At 45.4% G+C, this 19,363-nt stretch overlaps 1 protein-coding gene across 2 annotated transcripts in view; it reads left to right on the top strand.

The window, feature by feature from the left end:
* PPP1R14C (protein phosphatase 1 regulatory inhibitor subunit 14C) overlaps positions 1 to 19,363 on the top strand; it is a 93,105-nt gene that overhangs the window by 58,377 nt on the left and 15,365 nt on the right. For both annotated transcript variants that reach the window (XM_059941000.1, XM_059941001.1), the window contains exons 2-3: positions 13,398 to 13,481; positions 14,870 to 14,902. In XM_059941000.1, coding sequence (XP_059796983.1) covers positions 13,398 to 13,481; positions 14,870 to 14,902 — 117 coding nt within the window. The remainder of the gene's footprint in view (positions 1 to 13,397; positions 13,482 to 14,869; positions 14,903 to 19,363) is intronic.

Genomic DNA, 19,363 nt, shown 5'->3' with positions numbered 1-19,363 from the left:
TTTTTTTTTCTCGGTAACCTTGAACCCTTCTCTACCCAAGTCTCCAGACTTAGGCTTATCCTCTGCACCCTAAGGAAATCCATCCAGTTCCAGCTTCCAGCCTGGGGAGCACTCCTTTCTCCCTGCTGAGTGGAGGGTAGTGGGGACTGGCCCAGCCCTTGGCTCCTGCCCTTTGGACAGTCCCCTCAGGTGCAGATGTAACAGGCTCAGAGAACAGCAATGTCTAAATCAAAAAACCTCCATAGGATTTGTAACAGGTGAGGCCCAGGCCTCCAGCTGGCGGTTTAGCATGTTCTCTGGAAATGGTTAGTCATTCCCAGACTTGCCCTGAAACGCTGAGTCCATTCGCTTCTATCTCACAAAGGGTGTGGTCCATGGAAATTTAGAGTTGCTTCCAGATTGCCGCGGGTGTCCCGGCTGCTTCTGAGGTGCTGAGTACCTAGAGGGCTTCCTGGCTGCCGGCCCCCCACCACTGACAGGGCTCCGCCATCCTCCCTCGCTGCTCCAGAAGTCACGGAAATCAAAGGGAGAGGGCTTTTCCCCAACCTCATCCTGAAAGACGTAGAGCACGCATGTTGGGTCAGGTTGTCCGGGTTTGAAACTAAACCTATCAGCCCCATTGGTCAAGACCCTGACACACTCCATCTGTAAAATAGAGATGATAATAATACCCACCTCTGGGAATTGTTCACTCTTTAACTCAAAAAATGATTATCAAGGGCTTACTGTGCGCCAGGCCCTGTGCAAGGCGCTGCTCTATGGACTTGGAGTTTAGGGAGGGAGACCAACAGATGTAAATTTTATCTGTTGGTAAGTGCACAGAGGAGAGATGCATGATGTTAGGAACGCACTTTTCAGGGGTGGGGAGGGGGACCTCATTACAAGGGAGACCAAGGAAGTAATTGCTGAGCTAATGAGTATTGCATACCACATATACACGCAGCATGTGCAAAGGCCCTGTGGAGGCCTAAGTGGGGAGTGTGAGGAGGAATTAAATGAGGCTGGAGAGGAGGCCAGGGGCCCGGCATCCAGAGCCTGGTAGACTGTGTTAAGAATTTGGGTTTTAAGAACGATGGGAAACCGCTAAAGGTTCTCAGCAGGGCAATGACAGATTTGTGTTCTCAAAGTTGGAAACTATTTGGAGGGGGAATGAGAGTGGATGTGTGGAGGCCATTAAGAGAGTCTTGGAATAATTTAGGCAAGAGATGATTTAGCTTAGACTTGGGAGGTGGTAAAAGTGCAGGTTCAGGAGACAGTTAAGCCATGGAATTGATAGACTTGGTGATGATTTGATGGTGGGGACAGAGGGAGAGGACGGGTCAGGGGGCAAGGTATCCTTGAATAGTCACATTGCCTACAGAGAGTAAGCCCTCATTAAATGTAAATTATTATGCTAATTATAAAGCAGCTCTCCCTTTGGTCTGCTGAGTTCTCACGGAAGCTCTCGTTAAGTGACTTTTAAGGGGGGACGAGAGGGCTGGCCTGTCTCCCCGAGACTAGTGTTTGACCAATGGCAGTTGGGCCCATGTACCCTCTGACACCGATGTGGCCCTTTCAGCATGGAGTCGAACCCTCCACTCAGGCCGAGCAGGCTGCTTTCAGTCTCCCCCAGGGTCCTCATCCTGATCCGCGGTGGAGCTTAGAGCCTGGATGCACCTAAGTTGGCTGAATGTCATAGTTTGACTCACACTTGGGACCTTTTACACCTCCGTATACTGTAACAAGGATTCACGTGGCCATTAACGGGAGGGTCAGCCTCTCACATTGCTATGTGTTGTCACCACCAAACAGTAGTCTTTCCCTCTCTTTTTTAATCAATAGGCTTTTTTTTTTTTTTAATAAATGTATTTGTTTATTTATTTATGGCTGCGTTGGGTCTTCGTTGCTGTGCGCGGGCTTTCTCTGGTTGCAGCGAGCGGGGGCCACTCTTCATTGCGGTGTGCGGGTTTCTCATTGTGGTGGCTTCTCTTGTTGCGGAGCACAGGCTCTAGGCGCGCGGGCTTCAGTAGTTGTGGCTCGCAGGCTCCGTAGTTGTGGCTCGCGGGATCTAGAGCGCAGGCTCAGTAGTTGTGGCACACGGGCTTAGTTGCTCCATGGCATACGGGATCTTCCCGGACCAGGGCTCGAACCCGTGTTCACTGCATTGGCAGGCGAATTCTTAACCACTGCGCCACCAGGGAAGTCCAATAGGCTTTATTTTTAGAACAGCTTTACATTAATAGAAAAACTGAGCGGAAAGTGCAGAACTCCCATACACCCCTCACAGTCCCCGCCCCTCCCTCTGTTTCCCCTGTGATTAACAACTGCTGTCTAGTCTGGTATATTTGTTAAGCTGATGAGCCAATATTGTTACGTTATTATTAACTGAAGTCCATAGTTTACATTAGGGTTCACTCTGTGTGTTGCACATTCTGTGGGATTTGACAGTAATGACATGGATCCACCATGACGGTTTCATACAGAATGATTTCACTGCTCTAAAAATGCCCTGTGCTCCACCCATTCAACCCTCCTTTCCTGTGAGCCTTTGACATCCACTGATCTTTTTACTGTCTCCATGGTTTTGCCTTTTCTAGAATGTCGTACAGTATGACATACATATACAGTAGGTAGTCCTTTCAGATAGGCTTCTTTCACTTAGTGATATGCATGAAGGTTCCTCCACGTCTTCTCGTGATTTAATATCTCCTTTCACCAAGTCTTTCGAATTCCATCTGCACCGTGGCTACTGGTCTGCACCTGGAAGTCTCCATGTGGAAATCACAATTTCTTTTTGGTGCCTGGTGTCTCTTCCAAGTGGCATTTCCACATCATCTTCTCAGTCTTGCTCTTCTCCGCACCTGTCAGTCCTGAAGACATTTGGCTGATTTAGGAGCCTTCCCAAGATAGGAGCTGGAAAATGACTGGATTCAGTGTTCTGTGTTCAGGAAATCTGATACCACAGTGACTCCGTAGTCCCATCGGAATGATTCAGTGAAAGTTTTGGTAGCTGGGAGTACTGCCTTCTCTAAGAATTGGGCTGTACCAGACGTTGAGTTATTATTGCCTTTGTGACACCCTGGGGGTAAGTTGAGGGTTTCCAGCCTAAAAAGTTTTACTTGGTCCCTAAGCAGTTCTACTGCAAAGGTGAGTGTATACCATCTTCTATCAGAAGACATTCCTGGCCAGATCACTGAATGGATGGGAAGCGGGTCATAGCCAAGTGTGACTTCTTAGAGACAGGCTGCACGGTCATTGCCTCTTGCTCTTCTTGGACGACACCAGCCCTGACCTTTGGCACACTACTTTATTCTTCCCCAGTGTCCTCATTCGTTGCTGCAGTCCAGGACCAATTGGAGATCATTGCTGAGTTGCCTTGTTCGTATTATGTTTTGGAGCTGCCCACTCCCTCCTGTCTTTTCATGGTGTCCTAATGTCTGTGTCCTCCATGCCCTCGGTACCCACTTGGGAGCTTACGTGGGGTGTTCCTCATGATGTAGGTGCTGCCATGGAGATCAGAGGGTCAGAGGCCAGGCACCGCTGTCAGGCAGCCCAGGGGGCATGGGGATGGTGGTTGTCCGTCTGCTGTAGCTAGAGCCTTTAGGATGTCCCGTCCTCACTGTCCTCAGGTGTGCCGTGGCTAAGAAGGTTGTCCCTGCCATCCTTATGATCTGCCTTAGCCATCCCTTATTTTCAAATACCTTATTAGGAACAACCTCCCAGTTTTCTTGTCACTTGGACATTGTTAGCAACCAGTTGTGCATCTTTAATGTTCAGATGCAGAAATGCAGAACCAAGTGTTATCGTTTCCAGAAAGCTCTGCATCTGGGGATTTTTGCTTACATTTTCTTTTTCTTTTTTTTCTCCTCTTAATCCTTATGTTTTTGAACAAGTTGTCAATGTGCTAGGTCTTTACTTACCATTTTCAGGCATCAGGAATGAAAGAGTTCTTGGAAGAGACATTTACATTGAACTTTATTTATTTATTTTTAAAGAGGAATGAAGTGATCAAAAGTGCCCAGTCAACTGAGCACCTTCGGAGGTCATGTTACCATTTGCTAGTTTGCACTCCCTGGCCAGGCACCTTCAGGCCAGCTTCTTATCCAGCCCTGAGAATTACAGGTGTGGGAGATAGGGTTAGGGAGGTGAGTTATCTTGCCCCCGCTCACGCCAGCTGTAAGGGGCAGGGACAGAATTTAAACCTGGGCCTGTCTCTCTCCAAACTCCGCGCACTGGGCCCACCACTACGTGTCCCCTGCCGGAGGGGTGTCATATGTGCTGAGAAGCAGAGCCGCCTGAGGCCTGTGTGGGAACATGCAGGTTCTGACCCAGATCTCCCTGGTGTCATTTTATCACAGAAGGATATCGCCTCATGAGCTACTGGGACCAAGGATGGGACATACAACCCTTTCTGCCCTGACTTTGAGTCCTTTTTTAAAAACCGTGTTTGGAGAGTTATGATTATCTCTCCAGAGACAATCATTTGTTCAAACGAATTGCTATATGTTTTAGGAAGGACAGAGATTTGGGGGTGGAGGAGGCCCACCCCGGCTGCCGTGTGGAGGGGAAGCAGCGTGCGTGGAGGGCAGGGAAGGAAACCGGGGTGCAGCCTGGGGAGAGCCCCTCAGCTGGCTCCACGCTTTCCCAGGCAGCATCTAGGTCGTCTCCCCTAACACTCGGCCTGGGCACCCTCGCCAGGTGCCCTCCCTCACTGCCAACGGCTCACACCCACCATCGCACCCACCCGAGCTCAACAGGGGACCTTGATGCCCACTCCTCGCAAAACGCTCCGGCTCAGCCCGCCTTGTTAACCGGTGCAGCTGCACATGGAGGAGTTTGCCCTTTGAGGTTTGGATTAGCAGTGACCCAAATAAGAACAGAATACATTTTGTGCAGTCGCCCTGGTCTAAGCCAGTGTCATCTCTTACCCAGTTGTTTCTGTGGCCTTGTCAGTGGTCCTGCCTATGCCCTCAGCCCTTTCTTCACAAAGCAGCCAGGGCGAGCCTTTGTAAAAGGTAAATCAGAGGGGATATGGGGATATATGTATACGTATAGCTGATTCACTTTGTTATACAGCAGAAACTAACACACCATTGTAAAGCAATTATACTCCAATAAAAATGTTAAAAAAAAAAAAAAAGAAAATCAGATCACGCCATGCCCTGCTCAAACCCCCAGAGGCTTCTGTCTCAGTCGGGGTCCAAGTCAGAGTCTTTACAGGGGCCCTACCCCAAGTCCACTGCAGTGACCCTGGGAACCTTGCTTCTCAGACTCAGCTGGACACCTGCACTGTTCCCCTTTGGTGCTCTTCCCTCAGATTTCAGCACGGCCCTTCTTCAGGTCTGTTCTTCAGATATTTCTCTCACTACTCTGACCACCCTGTTAAAATTCCAGCCAGCGTATTAGTTCCTCTCCCTCTCCTCTGCTGTTTTTTCTTGAAAATATGTATCACCATTTGCTACATCATATATTGTACTTAGGTGTTTATTGTCTGTCTTTCCCATCAGAGTTTTTTTTTTTTTTTTAATAAATTTATTTTATTTATTTATTTTTGGCTGCATTGGGTCTTCGTTGCTGTGCGCAGGCATTCTCTAGTTGCAGCAAGCGGGGGCTGCTCTTCATTGCGGTGCTTGGGCTTCTCATTGTGGTGGCTTCTCTTGTTGTGGAGCACGGGCTCTAGGCGTGCGGGCTTCAGTAGTTGTGGCACGTGGGCTCAGTAGTTGTGGCTCGAGGGCTCTAGAGCACAGGCTCAGTAGTTGTGGCGCACAGGCTTAGTTGCTCCGTGGCATGTGGGATCTTCCCGGACCAGGGTTCGGACCTGTGTCCCCTGCATTGGCAGGCAGATTCTTAACCACTGCATCACCAGGGAAGTCCTCCCATCAGGGTTTAATCTCCGTGAGAGCAAGTATTTTTGTCACTTGTTCATTCTTTATCCCTGGCGTCTAGAAAGTTTCTGGAAGATAGCAGGTCCTCAGTAAATAGATGTCACATGGATTTTCACGTGACCAGTCGTGTGGATCTTTATATCTCTGAGCTGGCACTTGTTTTATATTGTTGAGTGTTAGGGCGACAGTCCTCAACTGGGCTGCTGTGACACGAGGATGTGTCCTGAGTAATTGGTTCAATGATAATAGTGAAAGTGCCAAATAAAGGTAGTGAAGTATCAAGACATTAAAACATATTCTGGGTGTTTGTAAAATAATGTCAGTACTGCTCACTGGTATCACAGTGTGTTTTCTTAAGCAGGAGGAAAGGGGGGCGCTCGGGACAGGGCATGCCCTGTGGCTTTTCTGCTTTCTGCTGCAGCCGTCATTTGTATGCGCTGATGCCCCAGAAATGAACCTTAGCTGTGGGGAGTGTGGTATAAAGGGGCGTCCAGACCTGCTCTCCTGGGCAGCAAGGACAGCAGCCTCTCTGCATACTATTTAAAGCATCCCTTCACTTCAGCATAGGATGAAGTTCAGTCTGGATGTTTTAATCTTTTTAGAGGAGGAGTTTGGGGGATTTTGCTGTTTGAGCAAGCTTCAGCCTTTGAAGGTTATTTAACTTCTAAAACAAGTGTGTATTAGGGACATGTTAGTAACATGGAATGGTACCATTCGCCAGTGTTGAAGTTGGAATGACCTCCAATTGTTTACCCCATTTTAGTTCCATTTAAGGCCTCTCCTGCCCCAGCCCCTTGAAGTGGCCCAGCAGATGTGTGCCCATCAGGCACCGGACCCCATGCCCGTATTTAAAATAGACTCATCTCCTCTCCCTTCACTCAGCTTCCCAGCTCTTTAAGTCTCCCCCCTCAGTCTTGATTTGTTTATGCCCTCTGGCCTTCATGGTCTACAGCTACAGGTGACTTTCCTAGTTTATTTCTTTGTTTCACTGGAGCACTTCTTCCTGAAATGGGAGGTAAACATATAAGATATTAGGCCTGATGTGTCATAAAATGTCTATAGTTTTTCTCTAACTCCTAGTCGACAGGCCGGGGGGATGTAGGCGTCCAGGTTGGAAATCGTTTCCCTTCAGGATTTTGCAATGCTTGTTCCCTTGGCTTCCAGCTCACAGCGTTGCTGCTGGGAATCTTGGTGACGTTGATTCTCTGTCCTTCTGTGTGTGGCCTGTTTTCCTCCTGAAAGCTTCCCAGATCTCCGCTTCATCCCCAATGTTCTGATATTCCAAAGGGATGTGCATAGGGTAGGCTGGGCTCCTTTTTAAGTGGAAAAAATTTCTTGCAGATTCCAGGGCTGATTTAAAGGTTTAATACAATCATATTTAGATATGTACCACTTAAAACGAAAACTCTGTATGCTTATGGTTCTTCCGATTACAAAATCAAAATTGCAAATTAAACACAAAGTAACCAACCAACGGAACTCAAATGTCCAACGTGAATCATCTGGGACGGCTGATGTCATTCTCTCTGTGAGAGGAATTAGGTGCAGTTGGGGGTAGCACAGAGTCCTTTGAGCGATGGCTTCGGGCTTCACTTGGTGTGAATAAGGTCAGTCAGTTATGCATTCAATCTACTCTTTGGCCTTTTTCTCATTAGGTCATTAAGCTAATTCTGCCTGATGATTAACACAGGGCTGATCTGGTTATAGAATGGTCATCCAGATGATTCTTAGAATAAACGCGCTTGCTTATAGAAATGTTTTTGGGTTGTCATTAAAATGAAAACATGAAATGTAAATATTTTCACAGAGAAAATAATAATACTCACATAGTCCCTGGGAGCCGGTGTACCTCTGTTCTTCTTAGGTTTTTCCTACACCAGTTTCCCCGTAGGCCTGTGGAGGGGAGCCCTGGGGAGTGTGGGCTGTCAGAATAGGCCAGTGCCCCCCGACCCCGACCCCTGCTGCCCACGTTTCTCCCTCGGTGCCACGGTGTTCACAGCACTCTAATCTCACGGTCCTTCACGTCCTGATCTTGGGACAGAGAGGCAGAGAGCTGTGAGCCACTGTCACTTTCGGGGAGCCCCTAAGCTGAGTGTTGTGGAGCGTGAAAACCATCATCCACTTTCAAGCAGTTTTAGCCTCAGCCTTCCTGCCCCCTTCACTGTTGTGGAGATCAGCGAGCATTTGTATTTTTTTAACAGCTGACGCCACACTTGACGGGGTTCGTGGTGTGAATTCTCTGGCGAGTTGGAAGTGTGTGTGAGTGTGCATGTGTGTTTTCACCGCAGGCCGTCTGTTTCGGGAACACAATACTCGTTGCATCACTGCATCCTGATGCCCGAGCCCGGGGTGGTCGCGGGCCCGGCTGAGGTCCTGCCTGCGCGGGGCTGTGCCTCTGGCCCTCGGCGCTACCATGTGCCCCTGTGCAGTGGCAGCGTGGGGTCCCGCTTCTGTATAGGGTCTGGGGGTGCTGGAGGTGGCTTCCCTCTGAACTGCCTGTTGGTTTGTGAGTGTCTTCGAGGTCCCAGGCGTGCTCTCTGTCACTGCATGTTTCCCCAAAATCTCACGGGCTCAAAACCTGCATCTTCTTTCTACCTTTCCCTTCTCCCTCCTCCAACATCCAGTTCATCTCCAAATTCCATCCCTTTTCCCTTCCTGTTTAAAATCACTGTTTAAAATCTTTCCATCCTTGCCACAGCTGGCATCCAGGCCCTGATACCTCCCACGGGATGACCACAGCCGCCTCTCAGCAGCCCCCCCTGCCCCCTCCTCGTTCCCAGGGCCCTGCTGCTGGGCCAGCTCTCCCAGCATTTCCCACCGTTGCTCTGGAGCCCTCATTGGCTACAGTCTCTGCAGGCTGAGGAGAAACTGGCAGCATGAAGGCTGATGGATTTCGTTTGTCTTTCACAATATTTTAAAGAATTGTAAACCAACTTAAAAAAAAGATATTTTAACATTAAAAATCTGTATTTTCAGCTTTTCTGAAAACTTGGAAAATCTGGCAGCATAGAGCACATGTCCCTAAAAGGTTACAATAGTTGGAAATGGAGGGTTGTTTTGTTTTGTTTTTTGCTGCCTTTCCTTGGGGCATGCTTTCTCTTGTTTGCCGCACTCCTCACTACTCCTTATAGCACCCCACCTGCCTCAGCTCTCATTCTGGCTTTTATAGTCATTAATATTCATAGCCCAGAGCTGTCTGACCCCCAGGCCAAGGACCTTTCTACACCCTGTACTTAGAACAACCCTTGTATTTTGCCTTCTGTGTATACCATTCTGCCTCTTTTGGGTGCTCTCTCTCCCCCTCTAAACCTATCCAAATCCTGCCATTCCACAAGGCCAGCTTACATGCTCTCTGCTCTGTGAAACCCTCCCCGCCTGCCCCAGGAGGAGGTTTTCCCCCTCCTTAATCATAAAGCCCTTTGGGTTTGTCTCTGTCTTTTGGTGCCGTTGGAGATCATTTGTTTCTGTGTTTCGGCTGCCCCTCCAGAGCAGGGCCTCACAGTGTTGATACTGTGCCCGTGTACGGTGGGTGCTCAGCGACGCACAACCAGAAAGATGCACAGACATGGTCAAGGGCCTCGTTCTGTGGGTATCGACAGGAGGGTGAATATAGGGTGCTGTTAGCTGGTGACTTACCCCAGCCACTCCGAAGAGGTTGTTTTGTTTTTGTCACCAGAGCCCCTGTTTGCAGATCTATTTTTAACGTGGGGAAATTCCCCAAACACAGCTAGATTCTGGCAAACCAGAGTAGGCTGTGGGTGTAGTCACTCCCTGGTAAGTGATTTGATCTATCACCAAGGTTATTCAGTGATACTGCTTTATACAGACGATAGAGCTCAAGAGAACAATTGAATTTGGAGTATTGCTACACTCATTAAAAATATTTAATACCAAATATACACAGGATTCTATGCTTGTTACTAGATCAGTCTTTTCTTCCTGCATGTACCTCCATGGCCCCCATCTCTATGTCCTCAGTGGGGCTTTGGTTTCAGTATCGCCAACCTTCAGAACCCACCCTGCTCCACGCTCCTGGTACACGTGCTGAGCCTGACCTCCTCCTGGCCTCTGAGAGAAGTGGGTGGGGGTAATGAGAAACTCATAGGTTGGGAGAAAATGCTGATGTCTAGTGATTTGTTATAATTACTCAGCCAGTGAATACTTGTTTTGCATCAACCTTCCCACTTGGAAAGCCCAGGCCAGGGTTTCCCAGCCACATGCCCTTGGGGCATGGTAGTGACCTTGCGATGCTAGCTGTTTTCTTTATTCCTGTCAAGCTCCTCTGAGAGGGGAGGAGGCTCCCCTTTGTCTGGGCCAGAGGGTGAGTGGACTCAAGGGCCAGTCCCGTCCAGCGGTGTGAAAGGCGCTGTGTCTTCACTGGTGCAGCAGTCACTCGCCACGTGTGGCAGCTGAGCCCTGAAACGTGGCTAAGGTGACTGAGGAAGTGGATTCTTAACTGTATTTCATCTTAGCGAATTTAAACTGAAATACAGCCCAGACCTCAAGGGTTGGGAAAACTGGGTCAGATGCGGTCAGCGCCTGCGGGAGAGCCCAGCGCAGTCGTGCTGAGAGGACACCTAATTGCAGATACTGCTGCGTGGGTGCGACTCTACTTTGCTATGCAAGTAAAAGCCTGTTTGACCAAATTTGGCGGGGCTTCAAAGCTGCACGATGTTTGCAGGGAAACCCACGGCGGTGCTGTTCTGACGGGGGCATTGTTCGCTTATTCTTTAAGTTCCTTTCAGAACAGCAGACACAGAGCTCCCCTTAGCTGTGATTACTTGAACAGTTCCTACAACCTGCTTCCTCTGCTTGATTTCATTAAACCGTGACATAAATACATACTCGGTGCCCAAACCACATATAAATGCTGAACCCAAATGACGGTTTTGGGGGAGGAGTCGGGGAACTTAGGGGGAGGCTGTATATAGACTGTTACACAGATTGATACTTGTGGGTTTATCGCTTTTGCTTGGCTTTTCTTGAACAGAGTCAGCTGAAATCAGCTCTGGGTATTTTGACCTCACACGGTGGTTATTAAAGCCACGCCAAGCTGTGGACGTAGGTGAATTAATCTTGAGCCACATTTGCTAGAATACACACACAACGTGTGCCCGGCGCTGCTCCAGAGGCTGGATTGCCGTGGCTTCAGCATTCTTTGGCCTGGGGAGGGTCCACGTGGTCCATGTGTGATTTATCGACACTGCGGCTTCCCAGTTGCAATCTGTGTACATGCGCTGCCAGTTGTTCTGTAATCTAGTGAGTTTCTTTGTTGGTGTTTCAGTTCCCACTGGTCCTTTCACTGTGGAAAGTCTGGCAGACCCTTGAGAGCTGTACCACTATTGGTGGCTCCCCAGTGACTCCTCTCTCCCCCCGCAGTCTTACTTTCAGCCACAATTTCAAATATACACAGAATAGGAAGTCGGGCACAGGCAGCATTGGGACAAGAGAATGCCAGGGTGGAGGGGACGCAGTCTCCAGGGAGGCTGGTACCCATACAGGGAGGCAGTGCTCAGCATCCTGACTGAACGGAGTACAGCCTTGGGATCCTCCAGCATCCTCCCCCCGATGGAGGCCACATCTGTACCCATCTCCCTGCTCTGCCCTGGAGAGGGCTTAAAAATGGCATCTCATTTGAAACAGCAGCTCTGTGCCGGTCTGAGAGACAGGCTGGCTGGATGAAAGTGTGGGATGGATGGCTTCTAGTGAAGGAGGGGAAAGCCACAGAGCTCAGCCAGCTCTAAGCGGAGGGCAGTGATGCTGTGTTCACTGCCATATGTAGCTTGAGTCTCAGGGCCTGGTACGTACTGTCCAATATTCCCATAGGCAGATACACACCGCCACCCCTGTACTGTTTTCCTGACATCCTCGGAAGCCAGGTGATTATGTTTTAGTTTTATTCCTATCCCCACTCTCCAGTAAGAAGCGTTCTTTCCTAGTTCTAAGGTCATTTGAATTTTCTAAGGAGATACGCTTTTTTTTTCCCCATTTTTTGTTGGTATTATTAAAATTTTTTAAAGAGATTTTAACCTTAATAAGACTAAGATGTTACACTTGCCCCTCTGCTTTGGGTTCAGTTTTCCTTCTGCTTTATCTGAGCTTTCCAATATGGATTGCATATCTCACTGTAGTAAAGAAACAAAAGTCAGCACCCCTATTTACAAGGGTTTTAGGAGCTCTGTGTCAAGAACTAGGGGCAGAGACCAATATATATATTTCTTCTTATTATTCACAGTGGTGTATAATATTCCTCAGTTTCCTCAAAACACTTGGGTCCTCGCTTTTGTGTTGGAGCAGGAAAAAGAATGGTTGAGCACTATTAGTAAATGCATTTTACTAGAAAGGAAGTTCTCAGAAAGTCAGCCTTGCCCCTGAAGACCAGACAACACAGCTGGCACAGAGCGGCTAAGCCCAGGTGTCCGCACAGGTGTCCCACACACAGGTTTCTCCCTGGCTTCTGCAGACACCCCTCGGCCATCCCTGTGGCTGGGACGAGTTGGCCTGCAGGTGACTCCTCATGGGAAGGGGAAATGCAAAATTACAGCCCTCTCCTAAATGCGATTTTTTCTCAGCGTTCTCAGAGATGTGGGGAAGATCAGGTAACAGACAGAATGAGAGGTAGCCAAGATCTACTGTGGGTTGGAGCTGCAGATTCCAAATCAGTGAGGTCTATCACCGCATTGCAGCTGGACTTTCCTGCCCTCTGTTATGGACTGGATGTCTTTGGCTGCAGGAATATGAAACTTGACTCACAATAATGGGGCTTTACTAGAATGTCGGTGGGCTTCAGAAGTGGTGTGACTCGGTGACGTTATCCAGAACCCTCTTTCCATATTTCTCCCCACTCTGCCCACCGTGAGTCAGGCTCTCCCTTCGTGGTTGCACGATTGTTGCCGGCAATTTCTAGGTTACAGGCTTCCTCAGCCAGCTCTCCAGCAGGGATGCTTCTATTGAAAGAGCTTCTGTTCCCAGAACCCCCATTGGTCTCGGTTGCGTCTGTAACTGGGGTTGGGGTGGTATTGACCCAAGAGCCCTGCCTCAGAAATGCGTGGCACACTCAGGTTTTCCCAGACCCAGAGCTAGGAAGGGAGATGCAGACCTCCCCCCACCCCCCAAAAAAAGATCAAGGAAGGGTAGATGTTGGGTAGGAAGCTGCAAGTCTCACTACTCTTGCTATAATCTGCCAACCCGCCATTACATACTCAGAAGTGCAGTTTTTTTGCCAGAAAGTAGGAAATCGTCATTTTTGAAATAACATTACTTTCTACGCTTTGTGACTCTTATGTCTCCTTTGCTCCCTACTCCTCCCTCTGTTCCTTTTCCCTCCTTCCCCTTCCCACCTCTTCTTCCTTTTTTCTACTGTTTCTGCCTTTCTCTCTAACTCCTACTTCCCATTCCTTCTTCTTTTCCTCCCCTCCCTCCTAGTTGCTTCTTCCCCCCCTTAATTGTCAACGCATCTATATAACTGAACTAAATTGGTTCGATACAATGTAGTATCTCACTAAATAGAATGCTTTCACATTTGCCCCCCAGGAAGAAGAAATGCCAGAAGTGGAAATTGACATTGACGATCTTCTTGATGCAGACAGTGAAGAAGAGAGAGCTTTAAAATTACGGGTAAGCACCATTCAAAATCTAGAACCTTTGATGGATGCTTGAATCCACTTGGGTCTCCTGAGCGTGGCTTGCACTGATTCTGCCCTGGGGTGGCACTCGGGCAATGGCCATTTGCAGAGAGAAAGCAATGGGATGCTGAGTATTCACCCTCACAAACTGCATCTCTGGTGATAAGGCAGGTCTTGACTATAGTCAGTTCTTAAAGCACCTTACAGATATGAGTTTCTCCAGCCTTAACTTCTTGGGAGAAAGATGGTTCTTTCTTTCTTCTCTCCAAAGATCCATTTGCCAGAGAAGGAAGTGATGTCCCATAGTTATATGAGAAGGAGAGGGGCTGAGCTAGAACTGGAGTATCTAAGCTCAGGCTTCTGGTCTTGCAGTTGTGGATTATATCATTCATGAAATTAATTTCTAGATAAGATTGTCTACAGTATAATTCTATTTAATAAAATATCCTTTACTGGAGTATGCTCACCTGATACAATGGATGTTGAGATGCCCCATGTCTCCTTTGTCCAGAGCAATAAAATATTTATTTCCCTTCCTGCAGGAAGTCAAATCTATCATTTTAAAATCTGCATTTGGGAGTTTCTAAAACCAATTAACCTTTGACCAGCCATTGTTCTTAATGTTCACTGATAATTACTGTTAATGGCTGTTAGTTATCACTGATGGCAAATGATCACTAAAGGCAAGTAAAGGGCCCATTTGAATGTGTTGAATGTGTTAATAATTGCTAGTGTCCCTTGAGTGGTGAACAGTCTCAGTTTAATGTTTATCTCTTGTTGGTAAATTTAGCTGGGAGAAGATAGCATCCTAGTTATGAAAGTTACAATACAAAAAACACAAAAACAAAAAACCAAGCGCCAGTTCTATAAAAAAATGTAATGACATAAAATTTTCTTCTAAAAGTAAGAACTTGAAAGGGGCTTTGGCTGCCATCAGGTCAGCCCCTTTGGTTCCCAGGAGAGGACAACCAAAGCCTGCTGAGGTGTGACAGGCCACTCTGGGGTTAAGTCACAGCCAGACCCTCACTCTCCATGTCCAGTGTGATTGTCACCATCTCTTACAGGCTGTCTCAACTTAAGTGTATCCAGTTCATTATTAACCACACTGGCAGCCAGAAGGACGGGTATGTGTGTGTGCTTCTGTGTGTGTGTGTGTGTGTGTATTCTGAAGAGTGCAAGGCATTCCTGCAAAGGAAGGGTACAACTTTTTGTATTTTCAGAGGACCAACAAATGCTGAAATAAAGTGTGGTTCTAGGTAGTCAATATGAAAAATTGATTTACCATGTTAAAAACAATACTATAAAGATGAAATGATTTTTGACTTCACTTTTAAAATGATACTGAATTTTAAAGTAAAACTTCTGTGTATTTCATTCTAGGAGGCTCTCGTAGACTGCTACAAACCAACAGAGGTAAACAAATTACTTTTCCTAAATGCCAAGTTTGAATTGGTTTTTATTAAATCAATTTGTCTATTTTTAAAGCTAAGCCATAATAAGCGGGGTGATTATGTGTATACTAAGTAGCCATTATTATCCATAAGTGAAGGGCATGTGTTTGTTTGTTTGTTTTTAATTAATTAATTTATTTATTTATTTATTTATTTATTTTTGGCTGCGTTGGGTCTTTGTTGCTGCGCGGGTTTTCTCTAGTTGCAGTGAGCGGGGGCTACTCTTGGTTGCGGTGTGTGGGCTTCTCATTGTCGTGGCTTCTCTTGTTGCGGAACACGGGCTCTAGGCGCGCGGGCTTCAGTAGTTGTGGCTCGTGGGCTCTAGAGTGCAGGCTCAGTAGTTGTGGCGCACAGGCTCTGGGGCATGTGGGATCTTCCCAGAGCGGGGATCAAACCCGTGTCCCCCGCATTGGCAGGCAGATTCTTAACCACTGTGCCACCAGGGAAGCCCTCACGTGTTTGAATAGTACTAACTTGCTTATTTGTAAATCTCAGCACGTCTGGTTCTGGAAGACTTAAAACTAATGGAATTGGGTGTGTTGCCTGCTTTTATATAAAAGCCAAACTTCAAAGGAAATTGTGAGAGGGTTTGGAATCATTTTAGTAAAAGTTTTAGATTTATAACTGGAGAATACATTCTATTAGGTTATAGGTATGTATTTTTTAAAAGCTTAAAGCTGATTCTGTCATTCATAATTGAGCGATTGCCTTTATTGGAAGGATAAATTTTATGCTTTGTTTGGATATTTGTCAAATGTATAAGTATTAATGTAAAAAACAGTAGATGTTAGTTTGATTAGACCACAGTATTTAATGTATACTCTAATGACCAAAAGCATGAACAGTGTACAAATTAAGAATTTGATCAGTTATGAATATATTGGTAAAAGAGGTACTTTCAGTTTGTTCCTGTGATAAATCAGAGAAATTAGAAGATCCATCAGATGTTTTGTAGTCTATTTGCAATATCAAAGCAATGATGGTAGGACTTCTGTTTTTTTGAAGTGGTATAATTACAAAGTGAGAGGAAAGCATGCTTTTAAGAGTGTGTAAAATTTAAATGAGTGTGGGGTTTTAGGGTAATTTGGTTTGAGGTCAGTTACTTATTTGAGTTTTATTCTTACAATCTCCAGTTTTCCTTTATATTTATTACTTTCTGTATTCATAGAGATTTTTAAATTTTAATTTTAGTTATTAAAATATATATTTTTAAATCAATGTAATACATATTCATAATTTTGAAAGCCTAAAATACTATTAGGCTTATGAAGAAAAAGTAGGAGTGTCTTTCCCACTCCTTAGTCCCCTTCCCTAGAGGTGTATATTTTATATTTACATACTATATTTATATATTTTTATACAACAACAATTTTGGCTGTTTCTCTGCTATTTACTCTTTTATTCCTAAATATACGTTTACTACTTTTTTTTTCACTTCTTGACTTAAGAGGAAATATGATAGATCCCTCACTCTCCACACAATTCATTTCCCTCCATCCCCTCAATAAAGTTATATAACAGTATTATTTTAAATCAGTAGTCAAGATTCATAATATTATGATTTAAACAAATTTTTTCACTGCTAAGTCAGTGAAATATGACCACTGCTCCTTTCTTGTATAGTCATTTGTTTTTCCTGGAGTTGATAACTACCTTGTCATTTATTTTTGTCTAGTGCCTATTGATATTTTTTGTTAAACTCTCCAGAATCTTTGCCAAACTTGTAATATATTTTTTTGTATGCTCCAACATATAATTACTATTCCTTCATGCCAGGCTTTCTTCCTGGAGCCCCTATGCAACAATCTGGAGAAGTTATTCTCTGGGTTTACTGAGTAGCTACTGTCCTGAAAGTTCTGTTCAGATGCTTTGTTTCTTAAATCCCAGTCTTCCTCATTTTAGTTGGAGTACATCATCCAGTAGCTTTTTGAGAAAGGATGCATAAAAGGTAAATTTTTCCATCCTTGCATATATGAAAATGTATCTTGATCAATAGTTTGGATGGTGTAGAATTCTAGAATAAAATTCATTTTTAAAACTCAGTTTTAAAGGCATTATTCTATTGTATTACTTCTGTTGTTAAGAAGTCTGATGCCTTTTCCATTCTCAGACCTTTGTAGGTGACCTATTCTTTTCCCTTCAGTTAACTTTTAGGATTATCTCCATATTTTGAAATTTTACAGTGATATGCTCTAGTGTGGGTCCTTTTCTATTCATATGCTGGGTACTTTGTAAGCTCTTTTATTTTTTAAATTAAATTTTATTGGAATATAGTTGCTTTACAATGTTGTGTTAATTTCTACTGCACAGCAAAATGAATCAGCTATACATATACATATATCCCCTCTATTTTGTATTACCTTCCTATTTAGGTCACCACAGTGCATTAAATAGAGTTCCCTGTGCAATACAGTATGTTCTCATTAGTTATCTATTTTATAGATAGTATCGATTGTGTATATGTGTCAATCCCAATTTCCCAATTCCTCCCACCCTTGTAAACTCTTTCAGTCTGAAGATTTATGCCTTTCAGTTCTTCAAAACTTGCCTTTTATTATTTATTACTTTTTCCTTCAGTGTTCTATATTTTGGCTCTCCTGTTATTTAGATGTTTTACCTTCTGGATGGGACCTCTAATTTCTTATCTTTTCCCTTCTGTTTTTCATCTCCTTGATCTTTTGTTCTACTTTCTGAAAGATTTCCCTGACTTTATCTTCTAGCCTTTTTACTGATATTTTAAAATTTCAGCTATCTTATTTTTAATATCTAAGAACGCTTTTTTTTTTTTTAATTATTATTTATTTATTTATTCATTCTTGGCTGTGTTGGGTCTTCGTTTCTGCGCGAGGGCTTTCTCCAGTTGTGGCAAGCGGGGCCACTCTTCATCGCGGTGCGCGGGCCTCTCACCATCGCGGCCTCTCCCGTTGCGGAGCACAGGCTCCAGACGCGCAGGCTCAGTAGTTGTGGCTCACGGGCCCAGCTGCTCCGTGGCATGTGGGATCTTCCCAGACCAGGACTCGAACCCGCATCCCCTGCATCGGCAGGCAGGTTCTCAACCACTGCGCCACCAGGGAAGCCCCCCAGAACGCTTTTTTTTAATCACTGTCTATTTCATTTTAGTATTTCTTCTTATATTATGGATGCACTCATTCTTTTTTTTTTCCTTTGAGAATATCAATCAGATGTTTTATTTTCTTTGTTTTTGTTTTCAAGATTATTCTGCCCTCTGCATTTTCTCAGAATCACCTTTTTTTCTGTTTTTGTCTGTCTTTAGTGATTCTGGGGTGTGTACCCATGTTTGAATGTTAGAACCCAGTACACTGATTGGAATCTGTGTGAGCACAGCTTGTCCGTTGGTGGGTCTCACCATGGAGTGACCAGGTTGCAAATCATATTTTTTTCAGCCTGTGTGTGTCTGGAGCAGGGGGATTCCTCATACTGTCACTATTTGAACATCTTTTTTTCTGGAGTTTTTTTTTTTTTTTTTTTTTTTAATATTTTATTTATTTATTTATTTATTTATGGCTGTGTTGGGTCTTCGTTTCTGTGTGAGGGCTTTCTCCAGTTGCGGCAAGTGGGGGCCATTCTTCATTGCGGTGCGCGGGCCTCTCACTATCGTGGCCTATCTTGTTGCGGAGCACAGGCTCCAGACGCGCAGGCTCAGTAATTGTGGCTCACGGGCCCAGTCGCTCCGCGGCATGTGGGATCTTCCCAGACCAGGGCTCGAACCCGTGTCCCCTGCATTGGCAGGCAGATTCTCAACCACTGCGCCACCAGGGAAGCCCTTTTTTTTTTTTTTTTTTTTTTTTTTTTTTTAAGTTTGATCCTGTTAACTCCTATCTCAGCATTGATCATCCGATTTCAGCCTTTTTGGAAGTAAGGATGGGAAGGTGGCAGAAGACCTCACCATTTAATTCTTTGGGGACTAGAACTCCTTTATTTATAGTTAGTTGGGAAATTAATGTACGAGTTAAAACAATTAGGTATTTGGAGAGCAGTAGCAAATTGTTGTGAAGGGTTAGACAAGCTTAGTGGGATTGTAGTCAGGAAAAGTGATGGATTATGCTGATGAGTTAACACGTGATGAGGGGGTGGGGGATTGCTGCTGAGAGTAGATGCGGACTGGTGGGTATAGATGTGCCATTTACTCACTTTATCATTCTCTTTTTCTTCAGTTCTTCTGGGTGGAGAAGTTCATGTTTTGGTGTTTAGGTGAGAAAGGTTGGATATGCATGAGTCCCCCTCTCCCTCGAGGTTTTGCAGTGTCTAGGGAGAAAAATATTTACACTTATTCACAACAGTTAGATGAAATGCAAGGTCTTGTCCTCCTGGAACAAAAGCGTTCCTCATCCGGTCTCTGTAAGGAGGCTTATGAGATGAAAGGATATGGTATTTGAATGCTCTCAGAGTTCCAAAGGAAGAA

The sequence above is a fragment of the Balaenoptera ricei genome, chromosome 12 (assembly GCF_028023285.1).
Source record: "Balaenoptera ricei isolate mBalRic1 chromosome 12, mBalRic1.hap2, whole genome shotgun sequence".
Lineage (NCBI taxonomy): Eukaryota > Metazoa > Chordata > Mammalia > Artiodactyla > Balaenopteridae > Balaenoptera > Balaenoptera ricei.
This window is presented reverse-complemented; position numbering and strand designations above follow the sequence as displayed.